The sequence below is a fragment of the Peromyscus maniculatus genome, chromosome 21 (genome assembly GCF_049852395.1).
Source record: "Peromyscus maniculatus bairdii isolate BWxNUB_F1_BW_parent chromosome 21, HU_Pman_BW_mat_3.1, whole genome shotgun sequence".
NCBI lineage: Eukaryota > Metazoa > Chordata > Mammalia > Rodentia > Cricetidae > Peromyscus > Peromyscus maniculatus.
The window spans coordinates 55,337,948-55,364,555 of NC_134872.1; the positions used below are offsets into that span (position 1 = coordinate 55,337,948).

The 26,608-nt window shown below is 36.8% G+C and overlaps 1 protein-coding gene across 1 annotated transcript; it reads left to right on the forward strand.

Annotated features, from left to right (window-relative positions):
- Positions 1-555: 555 nt before the first annotated feature.
- On the forward strand, positions 556-21,664 carry LOC102915984 (cysteine-rich secretory protein 1-like). The gene is made up of 7 exons (XM_076556993.1): positions 556-627; positions 3,187-3,303; positions 4,991-5,078; positions 12,849-12,994; positions 14,553-14,647; positions 17,501-17,589; positions 21,032-21,664. Exons 1-7 carry the CDS (start codon positions 556-558, stop codon positions 21,157-21,159), a joined length of 735 nt encoding a protein of 244 aa, XP_076413108.1. The 3' UTR covers positions 21,160-21,664.
- The last annotated feature ends 4,944 nt before the right edge of the window (positions 21,665-26,608 follow it).

Genomic DNA, 26,608 nt, shown 5'->3' on the forward strand with positions numbered 1-26,608 from the left:
AGCACTTGAGACTCTGAGGCAAAGTTGTAAGTTTGAAGCTAGACTGGGACACATAGTGAAATCTTGTCTCAAAAAGAAAAGAAAAACTTTTGAAGAATGAATAACAAAGAAACATCATATAACAGAGTAGGCAGAGCTTAAAATGTCCAACAAGGGTTAATCGCATCATAGTAGTGCCCCGCCATGGTAATAGTTGGGTGATTTTGCAAATCTTGAAAGGACAAACGAATAATTCCTAAATTCCTAGAATCTGAAGAGAGGACCTCCATGGATTAAAGTGTGACAAGGCAGGAGAATATAATCGTCCAGATTATTCATAGGTATATGCTTCGGGGAGTTTCAGTTAGGCACTTTGATTTATTCCTTATTGCACCAGCTGGCAAAGGCTTTTTGAGTTCATCACTTTGACAATATAAACAGTGTGTACTCCTTGTTACAGTGCTAGTAAATGTAGGAAATGGATCGCGTTACTTCCCCCATACCTTCTTTGTTACTCAGAACTCCTAGTAGTAAACATTCAATGCAGATCGTTTTTCTCTTCTTTGTTTTCTAGACATGACATTATTCCCATTGTTGTTGTTCCTGGCTGCTGTGTTATCCCCATCCCTTCTTCAAGATGACTATGAGGTATGGGTAAGGTTTAGTATCTTATCAGAACAACTGAGGCAACAATGAAGGCTAGAAAGCTATCAGATCACTCTTTAAAATTGTAAAAGCCCAGAGTGTAGAGTAAGTCACATTGATCCTCAGCAATTACCATCCCCCCCACACACACACACCAGAGCAGTTAAGTACATCTACTATGCAAACAATAAGTGTGTACATGAGCCAAATATTTATTATTGGTAATATGTTCTTATGCTTAGATAATCCCAGATAAGACTCAGTCATCTTTAATGATGGGGTGTGTAGTACCCACAAAGAATCTCTCCCCTTAGAAAGCTACTAAAAGTTAGAAACATTGGGCATTGCTGTCCCCCTCATACTCTTATTTGGCCTCTGCATTGAAGACTACTAGAATTCCCCCAGAGTAGGGGGTGCCAATAACTGGTAAGCCTGTTTTAGAAGATAAATTATATGTCTTTTGTTACCATAATCAAATTGGTAATCTGGAGACTATTATCTAGGTGTTTTTTCAAATTGTTTGCATTCTCATTTCTTTCTAAAAATGATTGTATTTTATACATTTTTGAACTATCTATTCTTCTTCCCTTCGTTCCTTCCCCCTCCCTTCTCTCTTTGGTCTATTGGTACATTTTTTCTTTTACAAATTTTTAAGATCCAAATAGCAGAGAGATTCAAGCCATGTTTTATGAATGAAGGTTTCTTTGAAAGTTACCATGGAGAACTGATTCATCTCTCGGTGTCATTTATTGTTGTTTCTCTTGGTTTTACTTTGTGGTATTGTAATTACTAGGGCTCATTTCTATCCAAAACAAACCCTTTAACATTTCATTGTCACATTTCAGTGTTTCTAGTAGGTTTTTCTTTATATCTGTACAACTTCCTATTAAGAGAATACAAGCACATTTACTGTTTTGTGGCTGTCAGAGATCTCTTGGCACAAGGCTTTTCATTAGTGCCTTCAGAACATAAAAAATTAGGGAAAGATGGGCATGTAGCAGCCACAGGCAATGCAGTGTGATCAGATCCATGGGTGTAATGTCTCCAGAGACTCGAGGGGAGTAAAAATGTAGGAAGGAGCAACAACTGATCCCAGCACTGAGATAAAATGTGAGAGTCAGTCCATCAATAGTTATGGTGTAATATCTTGCTCTGTAAGATAAAGCAGCACAGTCAGGAGTATGTTTATATAAGCAAGTGACTCTTATCTTGGCAATTCACAAAATAGCACTCCATCTACCTGTCCCACACAAATGCAAAGATGTATATTTAAATATGAGCATCTGAATTAACTTAGCAAGCTTATCACTGTCCAATGAAATGTAAAGTCAACTATGCTCAACTATTTTCAAACACCCATTGACTCTAAATTGAAGGATATTCTATTAGATAAACATGTCTTTGAAGTGATCACAAAAAACTGTTGCATATAAAATTCTCTAATGTACACATGTACTGGCTCTGGGCCTATACATTATGTCACAAGCTTCCAAACTCAGATGTCTGTTGCCTACTAAGGTCTGTAAGGAATTATGTGTCTTCATCCTTAGCATTTCCTTGCTACAGCCTAACTGAGTGTGAATGACTTAAGGCTCTCTAACATTCATGGATATTATTATAGATCTCTCTTAAATCAAAATTGACATTTGTAGCCTCAAAAGAGTTTTTACTTTGACATGCCATAAATTCATTCAATTCTCAAAATTTCTATTTAAAGTGTTTCTAATAAAAACTCATAGATTTTCTTAACATTTATTGTCAAGGCTTAATGAGTAACATGGGCATGAGTACTTTAAAAAATGACTTTCCATCTTCACTACAAAAATACAATTTTCCATGGCTGTCTTATTGTATCACAGCTTGAGCATTTAGTGTCTCAGGCTCTGGCAAAACAAATTTTCTTTCTCTATTAGTAGTAATGCTTTGTTAGTCACAATGGTTGCTATTCACAACCATATGCTGCGGAAAAATGAAAAAAATTTCAAAAGACAGAACTTGAAAGAAAACCTTCAGTTCATATTAAAATATTATCTCAAAGCAGACACAGTCATTCAAGGAAAACTGGGTTTTGTTTATCAAAATTTTGTATTTAAAAATTCATGTAGATGCCGGGTGGTGGTGGCGCACGCCTTTAATCCCAGCACTCGGGAGGCAGAGGCAGGCGGATCTCTGTGAGTTCGAGGCCAGCCTGGACTACCAAGTGAGTTCCAGGAAAGGCACAAAGCTACACAGAGAAACCCTGTCTCAAAAAACCAAAAAAAAAAAATCATGTAGATATACTCTGTCAGCATACAATGTCTAAACTATTGCCCTCAAATATATTTAAAATGTATATAAGCAATTGAAGAATGCTATCACAGAATCATTTGTGATTGTAAAATATTGTAAATATAATTACAGTACAAATTTGTATCACAATCATTGTGTATCTATTTAACAAAGTACTATGAAACTATTAAATTTTTTTAATTAAAAATGACCTTCATTCACTTTAGACAACTTATTCACATTTTTATGCAATCTTAACAAACACTAACATGACTTTAATTTTTTTCCCTTTAGAATAAAAATTTTGAGGATTTGTCTACCACTAAAGAGTCAGTCCAAGAAGAGATTGTAAACAAGCACAACCAACTGAGAAGAATGGTTTCTCCACCTGGTAGTGACTTACTAAAGATGGTGAGAGCTCACAACAGGACAGTTCATTTGGAGAGCTGTGTTTGGAGCTTGTAGATAGCATCTGGCTTCTCTTGTGTGCTTGAGGAGGGTTGGTCTCTATTCTAGCTTCTGTAGCTTGAGTTTTTTCGCCTTGCCCACAGTCAGGACAAATCTCTGTCACCCGCCAGTCCCACAGCCGCTCAGACCCAACCAAGTAAACACAGACACTTATATTGCTTTCAAACCGTATGGCCGTGGCAGGCTTCTTGCTAACTGTTCCTTTATCTTACTAACTGTGCTTTTATCTTAAATTGATCCATTTCCATACATCTATACCTTGCCATGTGGCTGGTGGCTTACTGGCGTCTTCACATGCTGCTGGTCATGGCGGCGGCTGCAGCCTCTCTGGTCATGGCGGCGGCTGCAGCGTCTCCTTCTGCCTTTCTGTCCTTTTATATCTCCTCTCTGTTAGTCCCGCTTATCTTTCCTGCCTAGCCACGGCCGATCAGGTTTTATTTATTAACCAATCAGAGCAACTTGACATACAGACCATCCCCCAGCACAGCCAAGTGCAGACCATCTCAAACACCTGCACTCAGGCCCATGGTCCTAATCATCCTCTATACGGACCTGCTGGGTAATGCCACAAAGAACCTGAGAATGGGCTCCCACAGGACATACAGAACATCCCACAGCAAGCTTCTCTTTTTTTAAAAAAAAAAAAAAGTATTCATTGTTTTGTATATGTGCATGGGAGGGTGTTCATATCTTATGTCATGCACATAGAGATCAAAATTTGTTCTCTACCTCTATGTCTTTAGCTGTTCAATGATCAGAGGAGAAATTATTAAATTTCTTTTAAATTTAATTGATATTAAATTACTGGTATTATGGAGCTATATCAATTATAGTGACTGAACTAAAATCAAATCTTTTGACTCTAGTCTCCAGTGAAAATTTACCATGTTATTTTGGCTTACTCTTTTCTCTCTTAATCTAGGGTCAGAAGATTTCTGCTTTAAGGTCCAATGACCCTTCATCTAAATAATCCACTGTCTGGATCCAACCCAAAGTCAATGTGTCTCTTAAATTAATTCAGTGAGGGAAAAAATGAAGCTAGGATTTATGAGGCAACTTCTTACAGCTGTAAAAATAGTCTTAGTACTTCAACATGGTTAGTGTTATTCGCTCTACAGCAATTACTCAGTCTTTAATGATTCCTGTTTTGATTTCAGTAAGTCATTAGACCATTAAAGGTTTTAGTATTTTTTGTGGTCTTGGGAAGACAGACTACTTGTATTTATTTGGTACAGAAAAGGCCAAAAAAAGTTGAAGTAATTTTGGACATAGGTTATGAAACTAGTAAGAAGATCAATGTTGGGGGTTGGAATGGGAAGTGGAAGGAAAGAGAACATGTGTGACATCAAATGGAGGCTGTGGGTGAGAGGACATGCATAAGAGGATGAGCTGGATCAGGAAGAGGGGGTGGAAATATGCAAAAAATAAACTTATTTATAAATGTCACCATGAAAGCTGATAATATGCATGCTAACATAAACATTTCAACATATACTATATTATATATTGATTATGATGAAAATCAGAAGGTGCCTACATATATTTTGCAATGATTTTCAGCCTGTCTGAAAAGATCATGTGAGTTTGACATTTTAGTTATTCCATGGCTCTTCTTTCTTTTTCCTTTTAGCAATGGAGCAATGATGCCAGAGTGAATGCACAGAGATGGGCAAGCCAGTGCACTTATGAACATAGTTCTCCAGATGTCAGGACCACCAGTATGTAAACTCAAAATTACTTACAAATGAATGGAGAGTCACATAGGAAAGCCCATTGTAGATGTAACTGTCTTATTAAATAAGAAACACAGAGCCAATACAGAGATGAAAGCCAAGAGGTCAGAGCAATAGCTAAGAGCTAAAAAACTTATCCTTCACTAACGTGGTGGTCCTACCTCTCTGAAAGAGACCTACTTCCTGTGTGTTTGTGCTTTTTATTGACTTTCTATTCTGCCTTCTCATTGGTTGTAAATCCAACCACATGACCTCCTCATCACTGCCCATCTGTACAGACCTCCAGGTCTTCTATGGTTGGTATTGAGATTAAAGGCATGTGTCTCCATGCTGGCTGTATCCTTGAACACACAGAGATCCACCTAGCTCTGCCTCCCAAGAGCTGGGATTAAAGGCCTGTGCCACCAACGCCTGGCTATGCTATGGCTTGCTATTAGCTCTGACCCCCAGGCAACTTTATTTATTAACATACAAATAAAATCACATTTCAGTACAAATGAAATATTACCATATTTCCCCTTTTCTATTTTAATAAAAAGAAAAAAGGGAAAAGCTTATAACTAACATAAGAAAAACTATACACAAAAGTATAATAACTATATACTATATATACAAGTAATAAATACCTAAAAAATGTCTAGTCCATTTGTATTTGACAAATTCAGAGAAAATAATTCCATTATCTATCCTATTTTGGTAAGTCCAAAATGTACATAATTCACTTTCTATCCTAACTAATCTTCAACTATAACTAACTAATCTTCAACTACCTCAGAGCTCCAAGAAGGAAAATATTATTACCTAATAAAAATTAAAAACAGGAAGTGCATGTAAGCAGCTTCCAAAAAAAATGTGAATTGACAGAAACAGCCAGCTGCCTTGACAGTCACCTGAGGTTTCTCCGCAGTGTTGGGGCATCATCTTCAGCCTATAGGCTTAGTGTATCTGACAGACTCATTTGTGAACCAGGATGTACACAAGGTTAACAGTTTGACCTCACATTTGCTTAGAGCAGTCCATGTACCAGAAACACCTGAATTACACTAGTGTCCTTCAGGGTTTTAGATTCAGGGTTTTAAATTCTGGAAATTGTTGATGTTTTTTGAATTCAGCTGTCCATTCTTCTTGGCTATGTGTGTGTGTGGCTTCATCTCAGCATCCCCTTCTTCTCCACATCCCTCTATTAAATTCCAGTTTACTATCGAGAGGCATGAGCTTTCAGCTGCTGTTCCATTGCACAACAGAAGCCATCGGCCCACTGCCTGTTCTGCTGCCTTCGAAGAAAAGGGCACTGTACCTTTTTCGGATTGCCAAGGCCACTTCAGGGATGGTGCCATATTGTCCTGGCCTCAGAAGATGCCTTTTGATAAAGCCATAACCACACTTGCTTTGACAAGAATCATTAGTCCTTTGTTTCATGTCCTGTCTGTCCATTTTGTTCTGTTGTCAGCAGTTGATTTGAGGATACTTTGTTGTCCAGTGGCTAACTTTTGCCACAATGAAAGTTAACTCCATATGCAGTTTCTTCAATGCCTGTATTTTTTCTGAAGTAGATTGGTGCTGCCAGGAGCCGACATGTCTCATAGTCATAAAAAAAGAAAATTTTTCTAAGTTATTAAAACATTTTAAATGCCATATTCTGTAGATCTCTGAAGGGTTTGAAGATGACCTGTCTATCTAAAATATATCTGCTCAATCTTGAAAACATACTAATATGACTACAAGTTCTATTATAATGTCTAACTACTAACTTTCATTTCTTTATATCCTAATAGTTGGTAATAATAACATTCAAGGATCAGAAAATTGCATTACATTGTTAAATGAATGGTATAGGTACAATTAGAAATATACATATAGCATTTTCTAACAATATCAATTTCAATATATATAATTTGTATATAATATAAAACAATCCAATCCAATATAAAGTATTTAAAACTACTAATTGTCTTTTTCTTTTTTTCTTAAACAAGAACCTTAAATCTAATCTCCTTTGCTTAGCCCTTTTCCTAACCCTTGACAACAACTTGTAACCAACCCCCCTAAACAATGAAAATTATCCCAAACCCAAAACCCAATAAAAGACCAAAAAACCACCCACCCCACACCACCTCTTTGGGAATGTGGGCGTCATATTCTTAAAATTGCTTCCTGCTGGGTATGGGCAAAGGTATCTTTATCCTGAAAAGAAAAATTTTAGGTTAATTGTCAAATTCTAGGAAAGGTAACTATATCCTTTGTTATCCAGTCTGTGTATAATGCCAGAGTTCAGGGTTTATCTCAAGTCCTTATTCAAGTAGTCTTTGAGACTGGATCATCTCAGCTAGTCATCTCAAAATTGCTCTGAGCGCCTTGTAGTTCAAAGCTGATCTGTGGATGATGTTTGTCAGCTTAATGATATTATTATTGTCCATGTGAAATTGTTGTTATTGTGGGGCTCCATCTTCTTCCTGGAGACTTCAGTTGATGTTAAGCCTGGCCGTGCTTTCCTGCAGAAGACTGATAAGAGACTTGAACACAAAGACATATATATGCAGCTAATTGAAGCCTTTTTTCTAGAATTAGTTAGTACTCTAAATGCAGCTAGCCTTTTTTCTAGAATTAGTTAGTACTCTATATGACCATTCATATCTTAACAAAGTTTAAAATGTGTGTGTGTATCTTGTAAATTTTGATATAAAATTTATACTTTAAGAAAAGTTTAAAGAATCAGAATACAATCAAAGAGTTGAGATTAGTAATAGAATAGTTCCTTAATTAATTTGGTTTTTCTCCTGTCCCATAGCAGAAGATGCCTCTTTTCCTCTGGCATGATACAAGGAGTTTGCATTTTCCTTTTAACAATGTGCTTGAGTTTAAAGAAGGAGAAAGCCATTCTCCAAATCCAAAGTCAGCTTTAAATTTTAATTGAACTGGGACAATTAAAAGACCAATGGTGTTAAATGTCCTTAGAGAATAGCAGAAACAAACATTTAGGAAGACATAAATTTTTTTTAGATGATATACTTATAGGCCATTTCACTCTGTTTCCTTGGATAGATGATTTGTCCCTTTTCTTCAGTTGTCTTATTTGTCCAGTGTTGTTCATATTTCTTAACCTTCATTCTCCTAAAAGACAAAAACAAAAACCTTTTCCCAAGACTAATTTTGGGGAGGTTCCTTTTTGGCAAGTTATTATCTGATTTAATGAAAAGGCATGTGTTACTGGTACAAGTTAGTTTAAATTGGATGTTCAGGCTGGTTGATGAACTATCACCTCTTCTACTTAAGAGGTCTCTCTTGTTCAAATCGAACTTTTATCAATTTTGATGGTACCCACAGCTTATCTTCTCCAGTAGAAACAAAAGCAAACCCTCGTCCCCAACATAACACATATCCTGGTTTCCTTTCTGAGGTCAGCGCATCCTTAAAATATATAGACTGATTTAATTCTGTAGTTTTTTCTATTATCCAATGTCTCTCTGCAGCTGTTGTTCCTTTCTCATTGGCACTGAGAAAATTCAAAGTTAATAGAGCATTATGCAGTCTATTTCTGGGGGTTTTGTTACCCATTTCTGTTTGTTTAGCATATCCTTCGGAGTTCTGTTTGATCTTTCTATAACTGCTTGACCTATAGGATTATGTGTATAACTGTAATATGCTTTATATTGTCATAAGCAAAACAGCTGTTTCATTTTAACAGAGACATATGCTGGAGCAATGTCAGTTTTAATTTCTGCAGGTATACCTATGATGGCCATAACTTCTAGCAAATGAGTGATTACAGAATCAGCTTTTTCAGAACTCAAAGCAGTTGCCCACTGAAATCCTGAATAAGTATCGATAGTATGGTGTACATATTTCAATTTTCCAAATTCTGCAAAGTGAAACATGTCCATCTGCCAGATTTCATTCCTCTAGTGCCCTTTGGGTTACATCCTGCTGGTAATGGCATTTGATTTTAGAAGGAACAAGTAGGACATTTCTTTACTATTTCTTTGACTTGTTGCCAGGTTATGGAAAAATCCTTTTTTAAAACTTTTCTATTGACATGATGTTTTTTATGAAATTCTGAGGCCTCCAGCACATTTCCTATCAATAATTTATCAATTTCATTGTTGTCTTGTGATAGAGGACCTGGCAGACCCATATGGGATTGGATGTGAGTTATATATAATGGATGATGCCTTTTCCTGATTGTATCTTGTAATTGAATAAATAGTGAAGTTAATTCTGAAGCATCAGGGATAAATTCTGCAGTTTCAATATGTAATACCACTCTTTGAGCATACTGAGAGTCAGTTACTATGTTGAGAGGTTCAGAAAAATCCATTAATATGATGCCCAACGGGTTGGCAAAAGTTTCCACCTAAAGCCTGAGGAAAAAAAAAAGATACTAAAACAGAGCTAAAAACAGTTCCTTATTGTCTCTTTCAAGTTAGCAGAAGCCTGCGTGTTTGAGCTACTATGACGTGTTCCTGGCGTTTGTGCTGGACCTGTAGTATGGCAGGAATGAGGCCTCTGCAAATGGTACATTAAGCTGTGTGGTGGATTTAGCCTTTGCTAGTACAAAACAAAACAACAAAAAAAAAGGTTTCTGGGCTTTGATAGAAACATAGATCCACTATTTCTGAGAGTTGATGGATCCCAGAGCTGGTGGAAAACGTACCACTGCGATGTTGGGAAGCTGAAGTGGGCGGAGCCAGCAGCCACAGTGCAGTTTCAGTCTTAGAATGCTGCAGTTTAAAGCAATAGACTCAAGGTAATATAAAAAATAAGCCAAGTAAAGATGGCTACCACATAGAGAAGCTAGATTATATTCTCTTTGATATTCATAACTGAAGAAAAACATTTGATTGCAAAAGCTGGTGAGTTATGACAAAATGTATATTTTAAAGGTACCTTGACTTCAAAATTTGGATGTAAGGATATGTTGCTTTGGAAAGGAGGCTCTGCTGTTGTTTCCACAAAAGTCAAAGGCTATGAATTTGTTCCAGATTAAGATACATCAGGTTTGACTAGCCAAGACCCACTGAAAGGCGTCTGATGACATCAAGACCCAGATGATTCAATATCCAGAACCATTCCAAGGCAACTGGCTCAGATTATACACCCTCATGGACTACTCCATAATCCTAAAATTTTTTTTGTGTCCCATAAGATACAATGCCCCCCTCCAGCAGGAAGTAGTAAGAGAAGCTATGCCCAAATCCCCAAATATAACAAGCTGACTTTGGAGATGTGTAAAAGTTAAAACCTTCCTTTTAAAAAAATGAAAAGAAAGAAAAGGGAAAGTGCTGTGGGATGGTCTCTATGTGCTCTGATTGGTCAATAAATAAAACACTTATTGGCCAGTGGCCAGGCAGGAAGTATAGGTGGGACTAACAGTGAGAAGAATTGAGAGAACAGGAAGGAGGGGGGAGACACTGCCAGCCACCGCCATGACAAGCAGTGTGTGAAGATGCTGGTAAGCCACAAGCCACATGGCAAGGTATAGATTTATAGAAATGGATTAATTTAAGATATAAGAACAGTTAGCAAGAAGTCTGCCATGGCCATACAGTTTGTAAGCAATATAAGTCTCTGTGTTTATTTGGTTGGGTCTAAGTGGCTATGGGACTGGTGGGTGACAGAGATTTGTCCTGACTGTGGGCCAGTCAGGAAAACTCTAGCTACAACCCATTTTCTCATATTGTGCTAACAAAACATACATAAATAAACACATATTCTGCTGGTGCCTTTTTTAAAAGTTAAATATCTCTGGAGCAGAGATGATACTGTCTGAAAGGCTCCACTTTGTGCTTATTGGATGGTTTATATTTTATACAAACTGTCTTTCCTGATGCCAGCTTTGTGCCTTGAAACCAGATTACAATTGAAGCAAGGTATAGATCATCTTTTGCTCTGCTTTTAAGATGAGAAACTAATGTCTTGATAAAAAATAATTACTAATTTAAGCCTTATAAAGGAAATTTGAAATTAAAATCTCCTTTTTATTTTATCCTATCATGGTTTAATTTGTGTGTATGTGTGTTTCTTTGTATTTATGCACATGTGCATGTATATAAAAATGCTTCTACATGCCAGAAGAAGGCACTAGACACTCTGGACATCACAGGATACATGTGGTTGTCACAGTGCTGTTGTCACAGGTGGTGGTATGCTACACTGTATGGTTGTTAGGAGTTGGACTCAAGTCTGATGAAATAGCAAGATATACTCTTACATGCTCAGCCTTTTCTCCAGCACTCTGAAATTAGAATTTCTATCTAGAAATTAGAATTTCTATCTGAAATTAGAATTTCTATACCTAGTATCTTAATGATGTGGCTTATTGTATTTCTAATCTATCTCTTTTATTTTAAAAATATATTTAATTTTATCAACTAATTCCTCATTTTTCTCAAGAAACGTCAAATATCTTGGCATTTACATTTACTACTTCTTTTATTATTTTTGTTGGGGAGGAGATAGGTCTCAATGTATAGTCCAGGTTATCTTTAAATTTCTCAACTTCGAACGTCAGCTTTGTAAGTACTGGGATTTTGTGTGTAAGCTATCAACATGTGTGCACCCAGCTCTTCCTTCATTTTTTGGAAGATCAACTTTTGTACACTCTGAGTGCCTAAAAGGCATATTGTGTTAAATTAAAAATAAACTATGAAACATAATCTTTACATAAGGAAGTGTAAAAATAATAACAAAATAAATAAATGTCCCATGGGATAAAATATTTTATGAAACATTAAGAATGATCACATTTGACCCAATTTGAACCTAATAAATTAATCACCTCTTTTCAAGGTTTTACTCCTTAGACATTTCTAATTTAATAACATAGTGACTAAAAATTAATTTATAAGGCCACAATATTCAGTTAAAGTTTAAAGTAATTTTTTATTTACAGAACTTGATAAAAAATACCAATCTATGTGGGAGCATTAAAAGATGCCAGTTCCTCATTCTTTGAAGAAAATCTGGCCCATGAAATTTTAAATTTCTAATTAAGACATGGCTTATAAACTTTGAAAATATAATTCCTTCTGTTTATGTTGTGTTACACTTGTAATTTTTTTTTTCAGTTTTTCGAGACAGGGTTTCCTCTGTGTAGCTTTGCACCTTTCCTGGAACTCACTTGGTAGCCCAGGCTGGCCTTGAACTCTCAGAGATCTACCTGGCTCTGCCTACCGAGTGCTGGGATTAAAGGCATGCACCACCACTGCCCAGCTATACTTGTAATTTTTAAAGAATGACTGTAAAGAAGGCTCATACAGAACAATGTAAATATGTAAAAGTATTATACAAATATCTCTAGCTACTCAGGAGAGAAATGAAAGGAGTCAGTCTTGGTCTTTTTTAAGACTGCAAGTCCACATTTGCTACACATAAGGCACAGGCATGCACACACACATACAAATGTGCACACAGATGTGGAGAATTTAATGTGTGGAAGAATGAGGTCGAGGAGAGAAGCTACTGAAGAAAAGACTTCTCTATCTACTTAGTGCTCATTGTTTTTAGGGCACACATATTGAATACCTATGGCTACTGTGCAGCTAAAGGTTCATCAGGTCTGAATCATGCTTCTTAAGCAATATTAAAAAGGAACTATGAGCAATGACTTTAAAAAGCAGGGATTCTGAGCACACACACGAGCATGAGTGTGTGTGTGTGTGTGTGTGTGTGTGTGTGTGTGTGTGTGTGTGTGTGTGTGGTGTGTTCCTCTTTTTTTCTTTGTTGCTCTCTTTATGAATGGTTTGTCTTTTTCCTTAGATATAAGATGTGGTGAGAATATCTTCAGAGCAAATTACCCAGCTTCATGGTCTCATGTAATCCAAACCTGGTATGATGAAGTCAATGATTTCAAGTTTGCCTCAGACCCAAATCCAATTGATGCATCAGTTGGACATTATACTCAGGTAAGAAAAAGTACTCTCTCTGTAAATGCTAAGCAAGAAAATATTTTTAATTACTTGACTGATTTCAAAGCAGAATGTTGGTGCAAAGATTTTTTAATTTCTTTTTGAGACAGGATCTCATTATGTAGCTAAGATTGGCTTTGAACTTTCTATCTTTCTATCACAATCTCCCAATTTCAGGGAGTATAGAGAGAGTGCACATCAACCGTACACAGGGGGAGATCTTGAGTGGTTGGTTGTACAATGGTCTTGTCAATTATTGGCTATTTGAGCTTCCATCTTTCAATGGTTTAATCTAATCTTTGTAAGGGAACATCCTTGATTTTCTTCTAACCCTAATTTCTTGAGTCAAGTCACCAAACAAGGTTAATGGCCTATATTGTAAGGCACCTCCACAGATTTTAGCAGGGCTGCATATCAGGTCTGTGTGGCTCCTGAATGAAAAGTTAAATGGCACTTCCTGGACTTTTATTATTAGAAACCTTGACAGCTAGCTTCCTGCTGGATCTAAAGGCCAGTCCCTGGGCCCTTTCCTATCCAATAAAAATGACTCTTTTAGCAAGAATTATAATATTGCAATTCTGCCCTGTCCACTGTCAAAGAGGGCCTACCAAACCTAGGAAGAAAGTGATGTGAGGATCCTGCTTGGTTGGGTAGGGAGAAGATCCAGATGTGGTACAGGCATGTAGTAACTCCAAATCCCTGGCCTGATCAGACCCTGCAGGCTGAAAGACATGAGCTGAAACACAGTTTCAGGTGGGAACCAGAAAATCCAAGGCCACAGCTCCATACAGAATCTCCTACCACATATAACATCTAGGAAACATGCTGAGTGGCAGCCTTCCACTTGGCTGGAGTAGCAAGGCTTTGCAAGTCATCCATGATCTCTGCCCACCCAGGAAGGAAGATACTCATTTTCACAGCTTAGCATCAAACTAAACAGTCTCTTCTATGATGCCGGGAGGAAGTTCTGGTTCATCTTCCAAGGCCAGAGCTATATGGACACAGGACACTTATTTTTGCAAAGCATTTCAATGTACCTACCTGCAGAGTAGTCAACAGCAACATCTTGGTCAGTTTGATATCTGACCAGGAATTGAACTGATATTCAGGTTACTCTCTAGCTGTTTATAGTCACATGCCTGTAGAGTTGGAAGCAGTGTCAGAGAAGTTCTACATCACACGAGGGTTCTCCTGGTGTCCATAGATTCTTTGATACCTTTCATTTTGACACAAAGCTCCTTGGCCTCAGCCAAGCCTTCTGTATCCTCATCATCTTGGAAACTGCCAAAGGTGACAAAGAAGAAGAAAGCTTCTCTGAGATGGGGCTGAAGCCACTGCCATGTTTTTTAAACTCCACTGGGTACTTCCTGAAAGTTTTGCCAAACTAGCTGACCAACAGCAGCTCCTTAGGGAGCTTCCCACATATGTAATTTGAATCAATCACTTAAATGTGTCTATAAGGCATATAGAAACAAAGTATACCAGCAGTGTTTTAAATTTTTTTGTGTGTGTTTTCTGCTCTGACCTGTGCCCTTCTTCATCTCTGGGTGTATAGATTGTTTGGAATTCATCTTACCAAGTTGCATGTGGAGTTGCTGAGTGCCCTGACCAATCATTGAAATTCTTGTATGTTTGCCACTATTGTCCTCTGTAAGTATCTACTTCAAAGTTCATTTTCAACAATGTCAAATGCAATTTGACATTTTAAAATTATCATAGTATAAAAACAAATTAAAGATATATTTTATACCTGGAGAGGGGAGTAAAAACTTCTAAATGTTCCCTAGAGTTGAAACTTATTTAATTAAATCTTTGAAGTGTTCATCTCATCACTTCCATGAATCACACTTGGAAGCATTTTTCCTTATCTATAAAATGATTTCTCTTCCCTCCTCCATTGCTGTTTTCTGGACTAATGGTAACATCATGAGGACCCAAGTGTAAGGATCGTGAATTCCTATTGTCAATTCATGCTATGTTTGTAGGCTACAAAGCAAACTTTTAATAGCAGACCAGGAGTGAACATGAGTAAATGACACAGGTTAGGATTGTGTGGCTTCTATTTAAATTGATCCTATCCCTGATTATATATTTTGTTGAATCTCCTTTTTAAAATTTAATTGTTTAGGGGAGTATTGGTTCATACCTTTAATCCCAGCACTTAGGAGGCAGAGATAGGCATTTCTCTGTGAGTTTGGGGCTAGCCAGGGCAACACAGAGAACCCTTGTCTCAAAAATCCAAAAAAAAGTAATTGTTTTATTTTTGTGAATTTCACATAGAAGTACCATATTTCCATCATTTCCAGACTTCCCTCTCCTCCTCCAAAACTTCCTACCCCAAATCATCTCTCAGATTCATGATATCAGCTTTGTTTTTATACACACACATAGTCACACATGGACAAACATAGACACAGATGTAATTAAAATATTTCTAAAGAAAAATTAGGTTTACAAATTATGAATATACATTCATTTTTCATGGGAATTTTTTTTAAGAGCTCAAACAAAACATAGAAGGGAAATGGGTTTCTGGCTTTAAATCAAGATCTAGTGAATGGGTTTTTCATATTTTTGGGGGGAAATTCTGAAGAAAAAGGGCTAAGATTATAGCTTTCTTAGCTATTTAAAATATATTAAGGACCTCTCAAAGAGCCTTTGAAGTTTAAGACTTAACAAATTCTTATAGGTATAAGGTAGCAACAGAGGGCTGTAAAGCTGACTCAGTGGTTAAGAATTTTTGCTGCTCTTGCTGATGAACCAAATTTATTCCCAACAACCACATCAAGTAGGTTATAATTATTTTTAACTTTAGGACTAAGGACCTTTTCTAGCCTTTGTGGGTGTATGAGTGTTTACATGCATAAATAAAGCAACAAAAATTAGGTTTAGAAAATTAGCAAGCAGGCTAGTCATTGTTATGGTTTTGGAGAAAGATAACTATTGGTTATTTTCTCCCTTGGCAGCTTACATAGCATCTTCTAATACTATTAAAGCTAATCTGCAGGAAGGAGGCTTCTATGTCAATTCTATCTCAATTCCTCTAACTTCTGTGTCTGAAGTTGGTGATGTTTTTAATAATAGGCTCTTATCGTCAAGTTCAGGGAGACAACCAAAGGTGATTTAAAAAAAAAGCCTATATTGCCCTGGATAACGAGCTATGGGTAATTAATGGGTGTTGAAAAGGAATCAGTTTTCTTCTGGGAGGAAACTCTTGATAGGATATCGAGTCCCAGGTTGTCAACCCTAAACACTTGTGGAGACCAAAGTCATCAAATCCCCTGGAACTGGAGTTACAGACAGTTGCAAGCCACTTGAAGTAGATGCTGGAAACCAAACCCAAGTCTTCTAAAAGAAGAATATGAGCCCTTAGCTGCTGAGACATCTCTCCACCTCTTTATCCTTTTAATGCAAGAAACTTATACAAGAGGCTGAGAGTCCTCAAATCAAGCCTTTTAAATGATTCATTTCTAATATGTGTATGGGTTGACTAGAAGGATCTTCAGAGAATTTTCAAGCATGTTTCTGTTGGCATTAGTAACATAGAGAAAAAAGCCATTGAACTCCACCCAGCTGCCTGGTCAAGTAAGCATCTAGAGCCTGGTACCTAGAAGTGTCAGAGGAGTAATGAAGAGGAGCAAGTGACAGATCTTGTACACTGCTTTATGACTTCTTCATTCTTAACATTGTTCATACACCTAGAGCTGTGTTCTGCATATAGAGGAGAGATTCTGCTGCAAGCCCTTGGGCATTGCACACACACCCCTGCCACCCTCAGTGCAATGGAGAATCTGACTTTTCTAATTTCCTGTGATGATCAGGGAAGTGATGCTCATACTGAGGGGTAGGCTGGGCACTTTCAGAATACTGAACACTTCAGATTTTTCATAAAGTGTTTTTCTCATTGCTATTCTCATTTTTGATAAGCATAGGAGTCACAAACCCACATACTACCTTCAGAAAAACCCAAACATTCCTAATCATGAGGTCTTTCACAATTATACATTTAAATACCTGAAACTCACTACATCTTCAATGGGACCTCCTCCACACTATAGGAATCACAACATATACCTGTATCTAATTCTCTTTATAGGAAGTATCTTTTATACCTAAGTAGCATTCGTGACTAAAGTATTTTCCAGGTTTATCAGGAATTAAAGAGAGTGTTTCAATATTAAAATATTTCTAAACCTTTAGATTCTTATTTACTCTATTTCAGTTGCTCAGGTTCTGAGATGATAGTTGAGGGAATGAGTGAATGGATTAATTATCCCATTATTTCACATCTATATCTGAGTACTCTTTGGAAATGTTATGTTTTATATGGCATAGCTAAAGCTTTTGATAGGAACCATGTATATATGTATGTAGATAGATAGATAGATAGATAGATAGATAGATAGATAGATAGATAGATGATAGATAGATGTAAATATAAGCAAACATTAGAGTGTACAGAGAAAAATTAAAAGTATTTGATGTTTTCCATTTCAATTTCAGTGGTAATACTGTAAGAAGGCAATACATCCCTTACTCAATTGGAAAACCGTGTGGACTTTGTCCTGATCACTGTGAAGATGGACTATGCAGTAAGTTTTATTAACATACAAATATAATAATATAAAATGTCGATTTGTTTTAAGATTTAATGGCTTGGCCTTATTTTCAAGAGACAAAAATATACTTAACATCATTTTTGGAATTACAACTTTTCCTTTGTTTAGGATGTATGTACTTTTGACATTGAAAAACATGATACTTCTTGGTGTCTATGGTAACATCTAAACTCAGTGCATGCTTGTAACTATATTGGTATTATTGCTATTGGAGTCTACAGAAATATTCCTGTGGCTAAAATTCATTAAAATTTAAAGTGAATTTTCTTATCCTCAATGACAGTAGGGTCTTAAGGTTGGATTTTAAGAAGAGAACGCAATACAAATCTAAGTGGTTGAGATAATAGTACACAGGTCAGCCCAGAAGGAAGAAATATGCTACAATTCTTTGCCCACCATGGAGCTTAGCATGATAAATTCTCAAGCTCCTCCAGAGTATCATTTGAATTTTGTGTTACATTTATATTTATTTGTGAATGGGTATTTGTGTCTCTGTGTATATGTACCAACACATGCATGTGTGCCATGGTTTCTGTGTGTACTTGTATGTTGACACTAGAGAACACCTTGTTAAATTGGTTCTCTCCTTCCATGATAAAGGTGTGAGAGTTTGACCTCCAGTGGCTGAGTGGCAAGTATCATTATTTTGATCCATCTCAATGACACTAGGTTGTTATTTAAATGTCCTTCCATTTAGTCATCAGTTACATGATTTTTTTTTTTTTTGCTTTTTAGCAATTTTCTATGTCTTTTTAGAGTCTAATCAAATATATACATATTATGAGTTCATTAAAAATGCTAGTGTTTCATCACAGAAAGAGACTGAAATGAATGTCATAGTATCTCATTTTTAGTATTATTATGACGATAAGTACAAAGAACAAATGTAATCCCAACATTCTGGGTCCCAAGGAAGGAGCATCAGGAGTTCAAACACAGGTAGGAAAATTGATCAAGCTCCAGGTTAACCCAGGCTATATAAAGGAACTGTAACAGCAATGATGTAATTATAAAAATGGAAAATAATATCAAAATTAATGTGAAAAATTCTGGTGGCCATTCGCTGGAAATTTTGTGCATTCTCCACTGAATTGCAGAATTCTTTGTTGTATATTTGCTTAGATAAAGTTCAAAGTACTAATGATATTAAGATCATAAACAAAAAAGGGAAAGCCAAATATTCAGAGCTCTGCTGAATGTGCCTTTAAAGGAGTAAGTCCTAGCATTAACAAGCAGCCAACTGAAAGACTTTAAGCAGAAATAGAAAGGAAAAGATCTTCATTTTTATTTAGTAGTTTTTAAATTTACTTATTTGTGGTTTGGGTTGTTGTTAGTTTTGAAATAAGGTCTCACTACATAACCAAAGCTCACCTAGAACTCATTATGTAGTCTAGTCTGAACGCAATCCCCTGGACCTTCATGTATCCATCTCCCAGGTATAATGGAAATTATATCCTCCAAAGAGCTCTTAGAAAAAGCAGGATGAAAGAACCATGCAGGATATATAGATTCAGAACTAGTCATTTTGAGTTATTAATGCAAAAGTTCTAAAAATGGGTGGCAGAGAAGAGGAGGCAGAACAGTACTATTTTGTTAACGGTGCTTGTTCAGTGATGATGACTATATACAAGTATGTGGAGAGGCGTAAAGGGCAAAAAGGCCCTGTGCACACAGATAAGCACCAGGGAAGTCAGGAAAGTTAAACATATATCCTATCTCTTCAGTGGAGTGAGATGCATATCTGCTCTTTCTGGAATGTCAGGAAATACAAGGTTTTACATCCTGGTGATCCTTTGCTGTCTGATGAGACAGGCTCCACCGTATCTCCCAGAATTTGTTTTACTTATCCTAGACCATTTATCTGTAAATCTTCAGCAGTGATATTAGGTCATAAAACCCATTCTTACGAGTGATGTCACTTGTGCTCTTCAGCAGCCTAAGTGACTTCTGTGTCATCTTAGGGCCTGGCCAATCCTGACACCCGCAGGGGTTATGTTTACTTAGTCATCTTCCTAGACCCTTAATCCTGGACACTATCTTTGAATCAACAGTACCCATTCTTATGAAAGAAGCCAGATGTACTTTGTAAAGAATCTCAATGTAAACATGTTTTCAATTGCTGTGTATTTGGGACTGAGTTAAATGCTATCAGGAAACGTTTTTGTTTTTGTTTTTGTTTTTGTTTTTTCAAAATTGTGCTGGACTTAAACATGGCTAATATAAAATGGTCTGGACCAGACTCTAGAAATCCTGGCCCACTACTGTTACCAAAGAATCAGGCTGACTTTCATTCTTATCTCTTCATGGATCATGTTTCTTTTCCCTCCTGCTGGCTGTAAAGCCTGCATAGAACCACCACACAAAGTGAAAGAGGACTAGCCATGTGCCTGTAGTGGTGCTTCTCTGGAGGTAGAATTAGCAGAGGTCTGTGATTGCATGGGCTAGATTCTAGACTGGGCAACAAATAAGACTCTCTCTCAATAAACAGTACCAAAAGTACAGAGGAATAAACAAGTTATTTTGAACGATTTTGTAATTATGAGTTTCCAATTCTCTGGGACTGCGTTCATGAGCTGTCGATATACATCAAAGACATGACAAAGATTGTAGGGTCATGAATTTCAAGTGACTTTTATCGGGTTTGTGGTCACTGCTGGACATTTGAATATAAATATCTAGTCATCAGAACAAAATTCTCTACTACTTACCTTTCCAAGTCTCTATTTTCAAAAATTAGCTCCTCTGGTATAAAAAACAGAATCAAAGTCTAGGGCAATCATGGTCAACAGAACATTCTGGAATGATGTAATGGTCAGTAGTTTTACATAAGAAAGCTGGCTGCTAGGCACAGTATAGAACATGTTAATGAAACTTGATTTGTTGAGAATATAGATTTTAAATATTAACCATATTCAAGTTTAGAAAGTACTTGCATAATGACTGACATTTTAAATGGTGAGATTCTTTTTTAGTATTTATGTTTATTTTATGTTTATAAATGTTGGTGTACACGTATGTATTTATGCACACCATATTTGAACACAGTGACCATGGAGGACAGGAGAGAGCATTGGGTCCTATGGAACTGAAGTTACAGGTGGTCTTAAGCCATGATGTAGATTCGGAAAATCAAAACCAGGTTCTCTGCAAGAAGAGCAAAGACTCTTAATCAAGGAGCCATCTTTCTAGTCTCTAGATAGTTTAGTTCCTCAAAGAATCACCAAGTTAATTTTCTCAAGCCTTTTGTGAGTGAAGAAATTCATTAATTCATCTCAATAACATCTCATAAAGCTCTAATTTAAAGGACATTCATTCATTTGCTCAATCCCCTTCTCCCAATTTATGTGTTTTATTTTGTCACTGTTAATAGAGGAAATTAATAAACAAATAATGAATATCTTTGTTCTTTTTTCAGCAAATGGTTGTGAACATGAAGACAGATTTTCTAACTGTGCAGAAGTGAAGGCATCAGTAATGTGTGAAGACCCAATTGTTTTAAAAAACTGCAAAGCTACATATTATTGTGAAGGCAAAATTCATTAATTTTCTGAAACAAATGAAGAGGGCCATGTGAAGAAAGAGCACCTCCTCTACTTAGGCTTGTCACATTCCATCAGGAATTTAGAAGTATAGGTACATTCAAATGATTCCAAACAGTAAACATTCCTTTCTTCTGTATTATCTCACTTAGCAGAATTAATTTACATCCAAAGATTTTAAAACACCATAATGAATAATACCTTTGGACCTTGACTTATGAATTGTGTGACACATTTATGGAGTTGAGTCAAGACCAAGGTTATACAGTGTCTGTATGACTAAGGTCACTGAAACTCCATCCTGAAAATAAGAATCAGGTTCCCAGAGCACAATGGAGTAAAGAACAGCATATACTTCCACTGTAACTGTCAGTCATCTTTCCTAGCTCTACTTAGCTAACTATATCTGAAAACAAATCCCCATTAGCTTTCTTTGATTTCTTCCCACCATTTGCTCTTCTTCACATGTGCTGGAATTAGTGGTTCAAATTTTAAACTTCAATTTAGATTTTAGTTGTTGAGTTTTTCAAGCACCATAATAAAGTGAAACTTAATGAACATAATTTGTATGTCCAAGTGAGTGTACTGACATTGATTGTTTCAAAAAAGTTAAATAAATCTTACTATTTGGATATTAATTCTCCCTTAGTATTTGTTTGAACTGGTGATTTGGGGTTTGGTTATTACATGTGGTATTACAATATTTATGATACTATTTACTTAATTTTTATTTACATTAAGGTTCATAGCCTTCACAAGAGTTTGTACTAATCAGTACACACTTCAATTAATAAGTAATAGTGTAGTCCAGTTTGATAAATATTCCTGACCCTACCCTGGCATATCCTACCTCCAGGCCTAGCTCAGATCATATATTCACTATGCTCACTTAGACTGGTGAGTCCAATAGACCCTAGATCACCTGTATAATCCCAAATGTAAGATATCCTGTGTGCTGGTATAACTCTGAGACACCCTAGAATCTAACATCAGATATACAACCAATGAAAGAATTCCACATATCCTGGTCTTATTGCTAAAACACAGTATGTACAGCCCCAGTGGTGTGACCCCATCCCACCAAATCCACTACAGTTACAGAAATGTTTTACAATGAGAATGAACCTCAGGACACAAAATCTTTAAAAAATTGTAAAATTTTATCACGGAAATTGAAGATTTAAGGAAGACATGAACAAGCATCTCAACTTAAAATAGTGCCTAATAAAATAGTGCCTAAGTGATGTCTAGTATAACATATGAAATGGTGAAGACAATCCAGAATTTGAAATCCATATTTAGGAAGAGAAAGAAATATTAAAGGGAACTCTAGTTGAAACGAAGATGGAATTGAAAAGTCACCAAAGCTCAGGGAAAGGAATGGATGGAATAGATGATAGAATATCAGGACTTAAAGAAAAGTCAAAACAACTGAGCCATTCAAGCAAAGAATATAAAACATTAAACAGTCACTTACAGGAAAGCAACATGTTAAAGTGTGGTGTGCCATGAAAACACCACATCTTTTACTTTTGGCATAGAAGAAGGAGAATATTTTTTTCTTTCTCAGCTATTCAGAAATTTTTTCTGGGATTAATATTCTAGGTTGACGTTCACGGTCTTTTAGAATATGAACTGCCTTGCTCCAGGCTCTTACAGGTTTTTACAGTTTCCACTCAGAAAACAGCTGTTAATCTGGTGGGCTTTCTTTTATATTTACCTGTGGTTTTTGTATTGTCGCTCTCAGGATGCTCACTTTGTTCTGCTTATTTGGTGTTTTAAATATAATATTTTGTGAGTGTCTTTTTTCTAGTCTTGTCTCTTTGGAGTTCTGTGTGCTTCTTCTGTCTATTGAGTACATCTGTCCTCAATCTGTGGAAATGTTTCTATGATCTTGTTGGAAATACAGTCTATGACATTGAGTATAATTCTTCCTTCCCTTATGCCCTCTACCCCACCTACCAAGTCCCTCCTATGTGCTATCGACTTGCTTGCTTTCAACAAAAATAAATAAATTCCCTTCAGAATAGGCTCTTTTTATATAGATTACCTTATACTTAAGACTTAGGAAACTTGCCGGGCGGTGGTGGCGCACGCCTTTAATCCCAGCACTCGGGAGGCAGAGCCAGGTGGATCTCTGTGAGTTCGAGGCCAGCCTGGGCTACCAAGTGAGTCCCAGGAAAGGCGCAAAGCTACACAGAGAAACCCTGTCTCGAAAAACCAAAAAAAAAAAAAAAAAGACTTAGGAAACTTTATACTGAATGTATGTAGCTGGAAGTTTTCTCCAGTCCTGCCTGGCCCTGCAGTCAGGACAAATCTCTCCCACCTGCGTCTCTCAGCCACCTGGTCCCAAGTAAACACACAGAGGCTTATATTATTTACAAACTGTATAGCCTAATGGCTCAGGCTTCTCACTATCTAGCTCTTCAAACTTAACCAATTTCTATTAATCTATGCATTGCCACATGGCTTCATGTCTTCCCAGTATTTTCACATTTTGCTTCTCCTGGCAGCGACTTGCATTGGCTCCCCTACTCTCCTTTCTTCTCCTCTTTCTCCAGCTTGAATGTACTGCCTCACCATTGGCAAAGCAGTTTTATTTGTTAACAAATCAGAGCAACACATATTCACAGCATACAGAAAGACATTCCATAGCAAATGTATGGTTAGGTCATTCTGATGAAGACCTAAATCCTCTGTTTTTGTGAAACTGGAGTCAGTGTTTTGTAAGTGCTTTCTACTAGAAAAATGATCAAATGTTGCATCTATATTTTTAAATATGTCTTCTATTAAAGCATCAACAATAACAGTTGGTTAATAATAATGATAATAAAAAATTATATAAAATTATTTTCAAATGTGCTACTGGAAATAAAGACACAGATTAACACTAACCCAATAATGAGAGGTGATGTCAATACCCCACTTTCTCCAATAGAAAATTCATGTAGAAAAAAGGTAGAAACATCAGAATTAAATGACATCAATATCAAGTAGAACAAGTGTATTTCTATACAATATTTATTTTCTCTATCTATGGTGATTAATAGCTTTGCTGGATATAGTAGTCAGTACTAACATCTGTGGTCTGTCCAGGACCATCTAGCTTTCAGAGTTTCCATTGAGAAGTCAGGTGTAATTCTGACAGGTCTGCCTTTATATGTTATTTGGCCTTTTTCCTTTGCAGCTCTTAATATTCTTTCTTTATTTTGTATATTTAATGTTTTGATTATTAAATAGTGAGGAGATTTTTTTGGTCCAGTTTATTTGGTTTCTGTAAGCTTCTTGTACTGTTATAGGCATGAACTTCTTTAGGTTGGGAAAGTTTTCTTCTATGATTTTGTTGAATATATTTTTTGTGCATTTGAGCTAGAATTCTTCTTGTTTTCTATCTCTATTATTCTTAGTTTTGGTCTTTTCATGGTGTCCCAGATTTACTGGACAAAACTGTGGTAAGAATTTGCAGGATTTAACCTTTTGTTTGATGGATGAATCCATTTCCTCTATCATATCTTCAATGCCTGAGATTTTCTCTTCCATCTCCTTCATTCTATTGGTTATGCTTGCATCTGTAATTTTTTGTTTGTTTACTCAGATTTTTCTCTTCTAGAATTCCCTCAGTTCATGTTTTCTTTATTGCCTCTATTTCGATTTTCAAGTCTTAAACTGTTTCCTTCACCTGTTTTATAGTTTTTTTTCCCTTGAGTTTCTTGAATTTTTTTTAAATGAGGGATTTATTGATTTCTTCCAATTTTTTGTTTGTCTTTTCCTCTATTTCTTTAAGTGAATTTGTCATTTTTTCTTTAAGGGCCTCTATCGTTTTCATAGAGTTACTTTTGAGGTGGTTTTCTTCTGCTTTATTTATGTTAGAATGTTCAGGTCTTGCTGTTGTAGAACCACTAGTTTCTGGTGGTGTCATATTGCTCTTTAGGCTGTTGAATATATTCTTATACTGCCATCTATCCATTTCTTCCTCTAATCCATACAGGTGGAGCCTGTGCCTCCTGGAGTTCCCCTTCCTTTAATTGCTGCAGGTAGGGCCTGTGGCTCCAGGGTTGCTCTTCTTCCAATTGGTTCAGGTGGGGCCTGTGGCTCTGGTGGTTTCTGGTTCCACAGGTGATAGGTGGCAAGGGGGCAGGGGAGGATGCTGCTACCTGGTCTCTGGGGCTGCAATGGATAGGGAAGGGTGAATGCTAAGAGCTTGCTTTTAAAGGGAGCTTAGTGCATGCATATAGAGACTACACAGCCACATAACACATTCACAAAGATTACATAGTGATGTATGGCCATAGAACCCTGGGCTGGCTAGGCATCTGCCTGAATGCTGACAATGTGTGTACACAAGAAGTGCTCTTAGTGGTTACAGGTTGCTGTGGATATTTCTCTGTATGCTGTGAATGTGCTGCTCTGATTGGTTAATAAATAAAGTGCCTGATTGGCCAGTAGCCAGGCAGGAAGTATAGGCAGGACAAAGAGAAAGGAGAATTCTGGGAAAAGGGAGGCTGAGTGAGAGGAGTCACCAGCCAGGCACAGAGGAAGCAAGATGTGAAGACAGAACTGAGAAAAGGTACCAAGCCATGTGGCTAAACATAAATAGGAATTATGGGTTAGTTTAAATGTAAGAGCTAGTCAGTGGTAGGCCTGAGCTAATGGCTGAACAGTTTTAATTAATCTAAGCTTCTGATGATTATTTTATAAGCATCTGTGGGGTCCTTGGTGCCAGGCGAGCAAAGGAAAACCTTCAGCTACATTAGGTGATGTCTGAAATGCTAACATTCCTTTTTTTGTTTGTTTCTTATAAAAAAGTGAGTTAGGGGTAGCATGTAGGGTGGGAAATAAGGGTGCTGAATTCCTGAGACTGCCTCCTGCTGGCTTGAGAAACATTGGTCGTCTTTGGGGGACTTGAGAAAGCTGGGGTCCTGATCAAGTCCTGGGGTAGCTGGTTGTTTTACTTCTGTCCAGCCTCTGTGGAACTGTCTGGTGCCATTTGGGCCTGGTAAGATGCTGACAGGGCAGAAGATAAAGTTAAGTTTAGGGGAAATTTTTTTTTCTTAGGTTCAGGTAATTGAGGGAGGGAGAGTCTCAAGACCATGGAAAGATGGGATAGTACTGATGTGGAGTGAATCTGACCTGTTCATTTATATCCCAGTCAACTCCTTGGAGCTTACAAGAATTTTTAAGTTTACAAAGAGAGATACATTTTAGACACATTAAAAAACAACCAAAGGGAATTTAAAATCCTGAGCCTGTGACTGTAATATAGTGTTATAGTATAATGGGCAGTATAGCCAGATAAATCTTTTCTACCTACAGGTACACAAATAACCAGTCAGAAGCTTAATATTAATTACAAAATGTTTGCTCTATTGCGGCGAGCTCCTCGACCAGCGAGGAAGAACGACCACCACGCGAGGATCCTTCTCAGATCACACTTTATTGGAGCGCCTCTTGAT

What these genes read in the sequence shown, in the direction of transcription:
- LOC102915984 (XM_076556993.1), top strand. Translation starts at nt 556, where the DNA reads ATGACATTATTCCCATTGTTGTTGTTCCTGGCTGCTGTGTTATCCCCA. An exon ending in GTAGTGACTTACTAAAGATG is followed by an intron (nt 3,304 to 4,990) that starts GTGAGAGCTCAC and finishes TTTTCCTTTTAG; the next exon opens with CAATGGAGCAATGATGCCAG. An exon ending in CTGTGAAGATGGACTATGCA is followed by an intron (nt 17,590 to 21,031) that starts GTAAGTTTTATT and finishes TTCTTTTTTCAG; the next exon opens with CAAATGGTTGTGAACATGAA.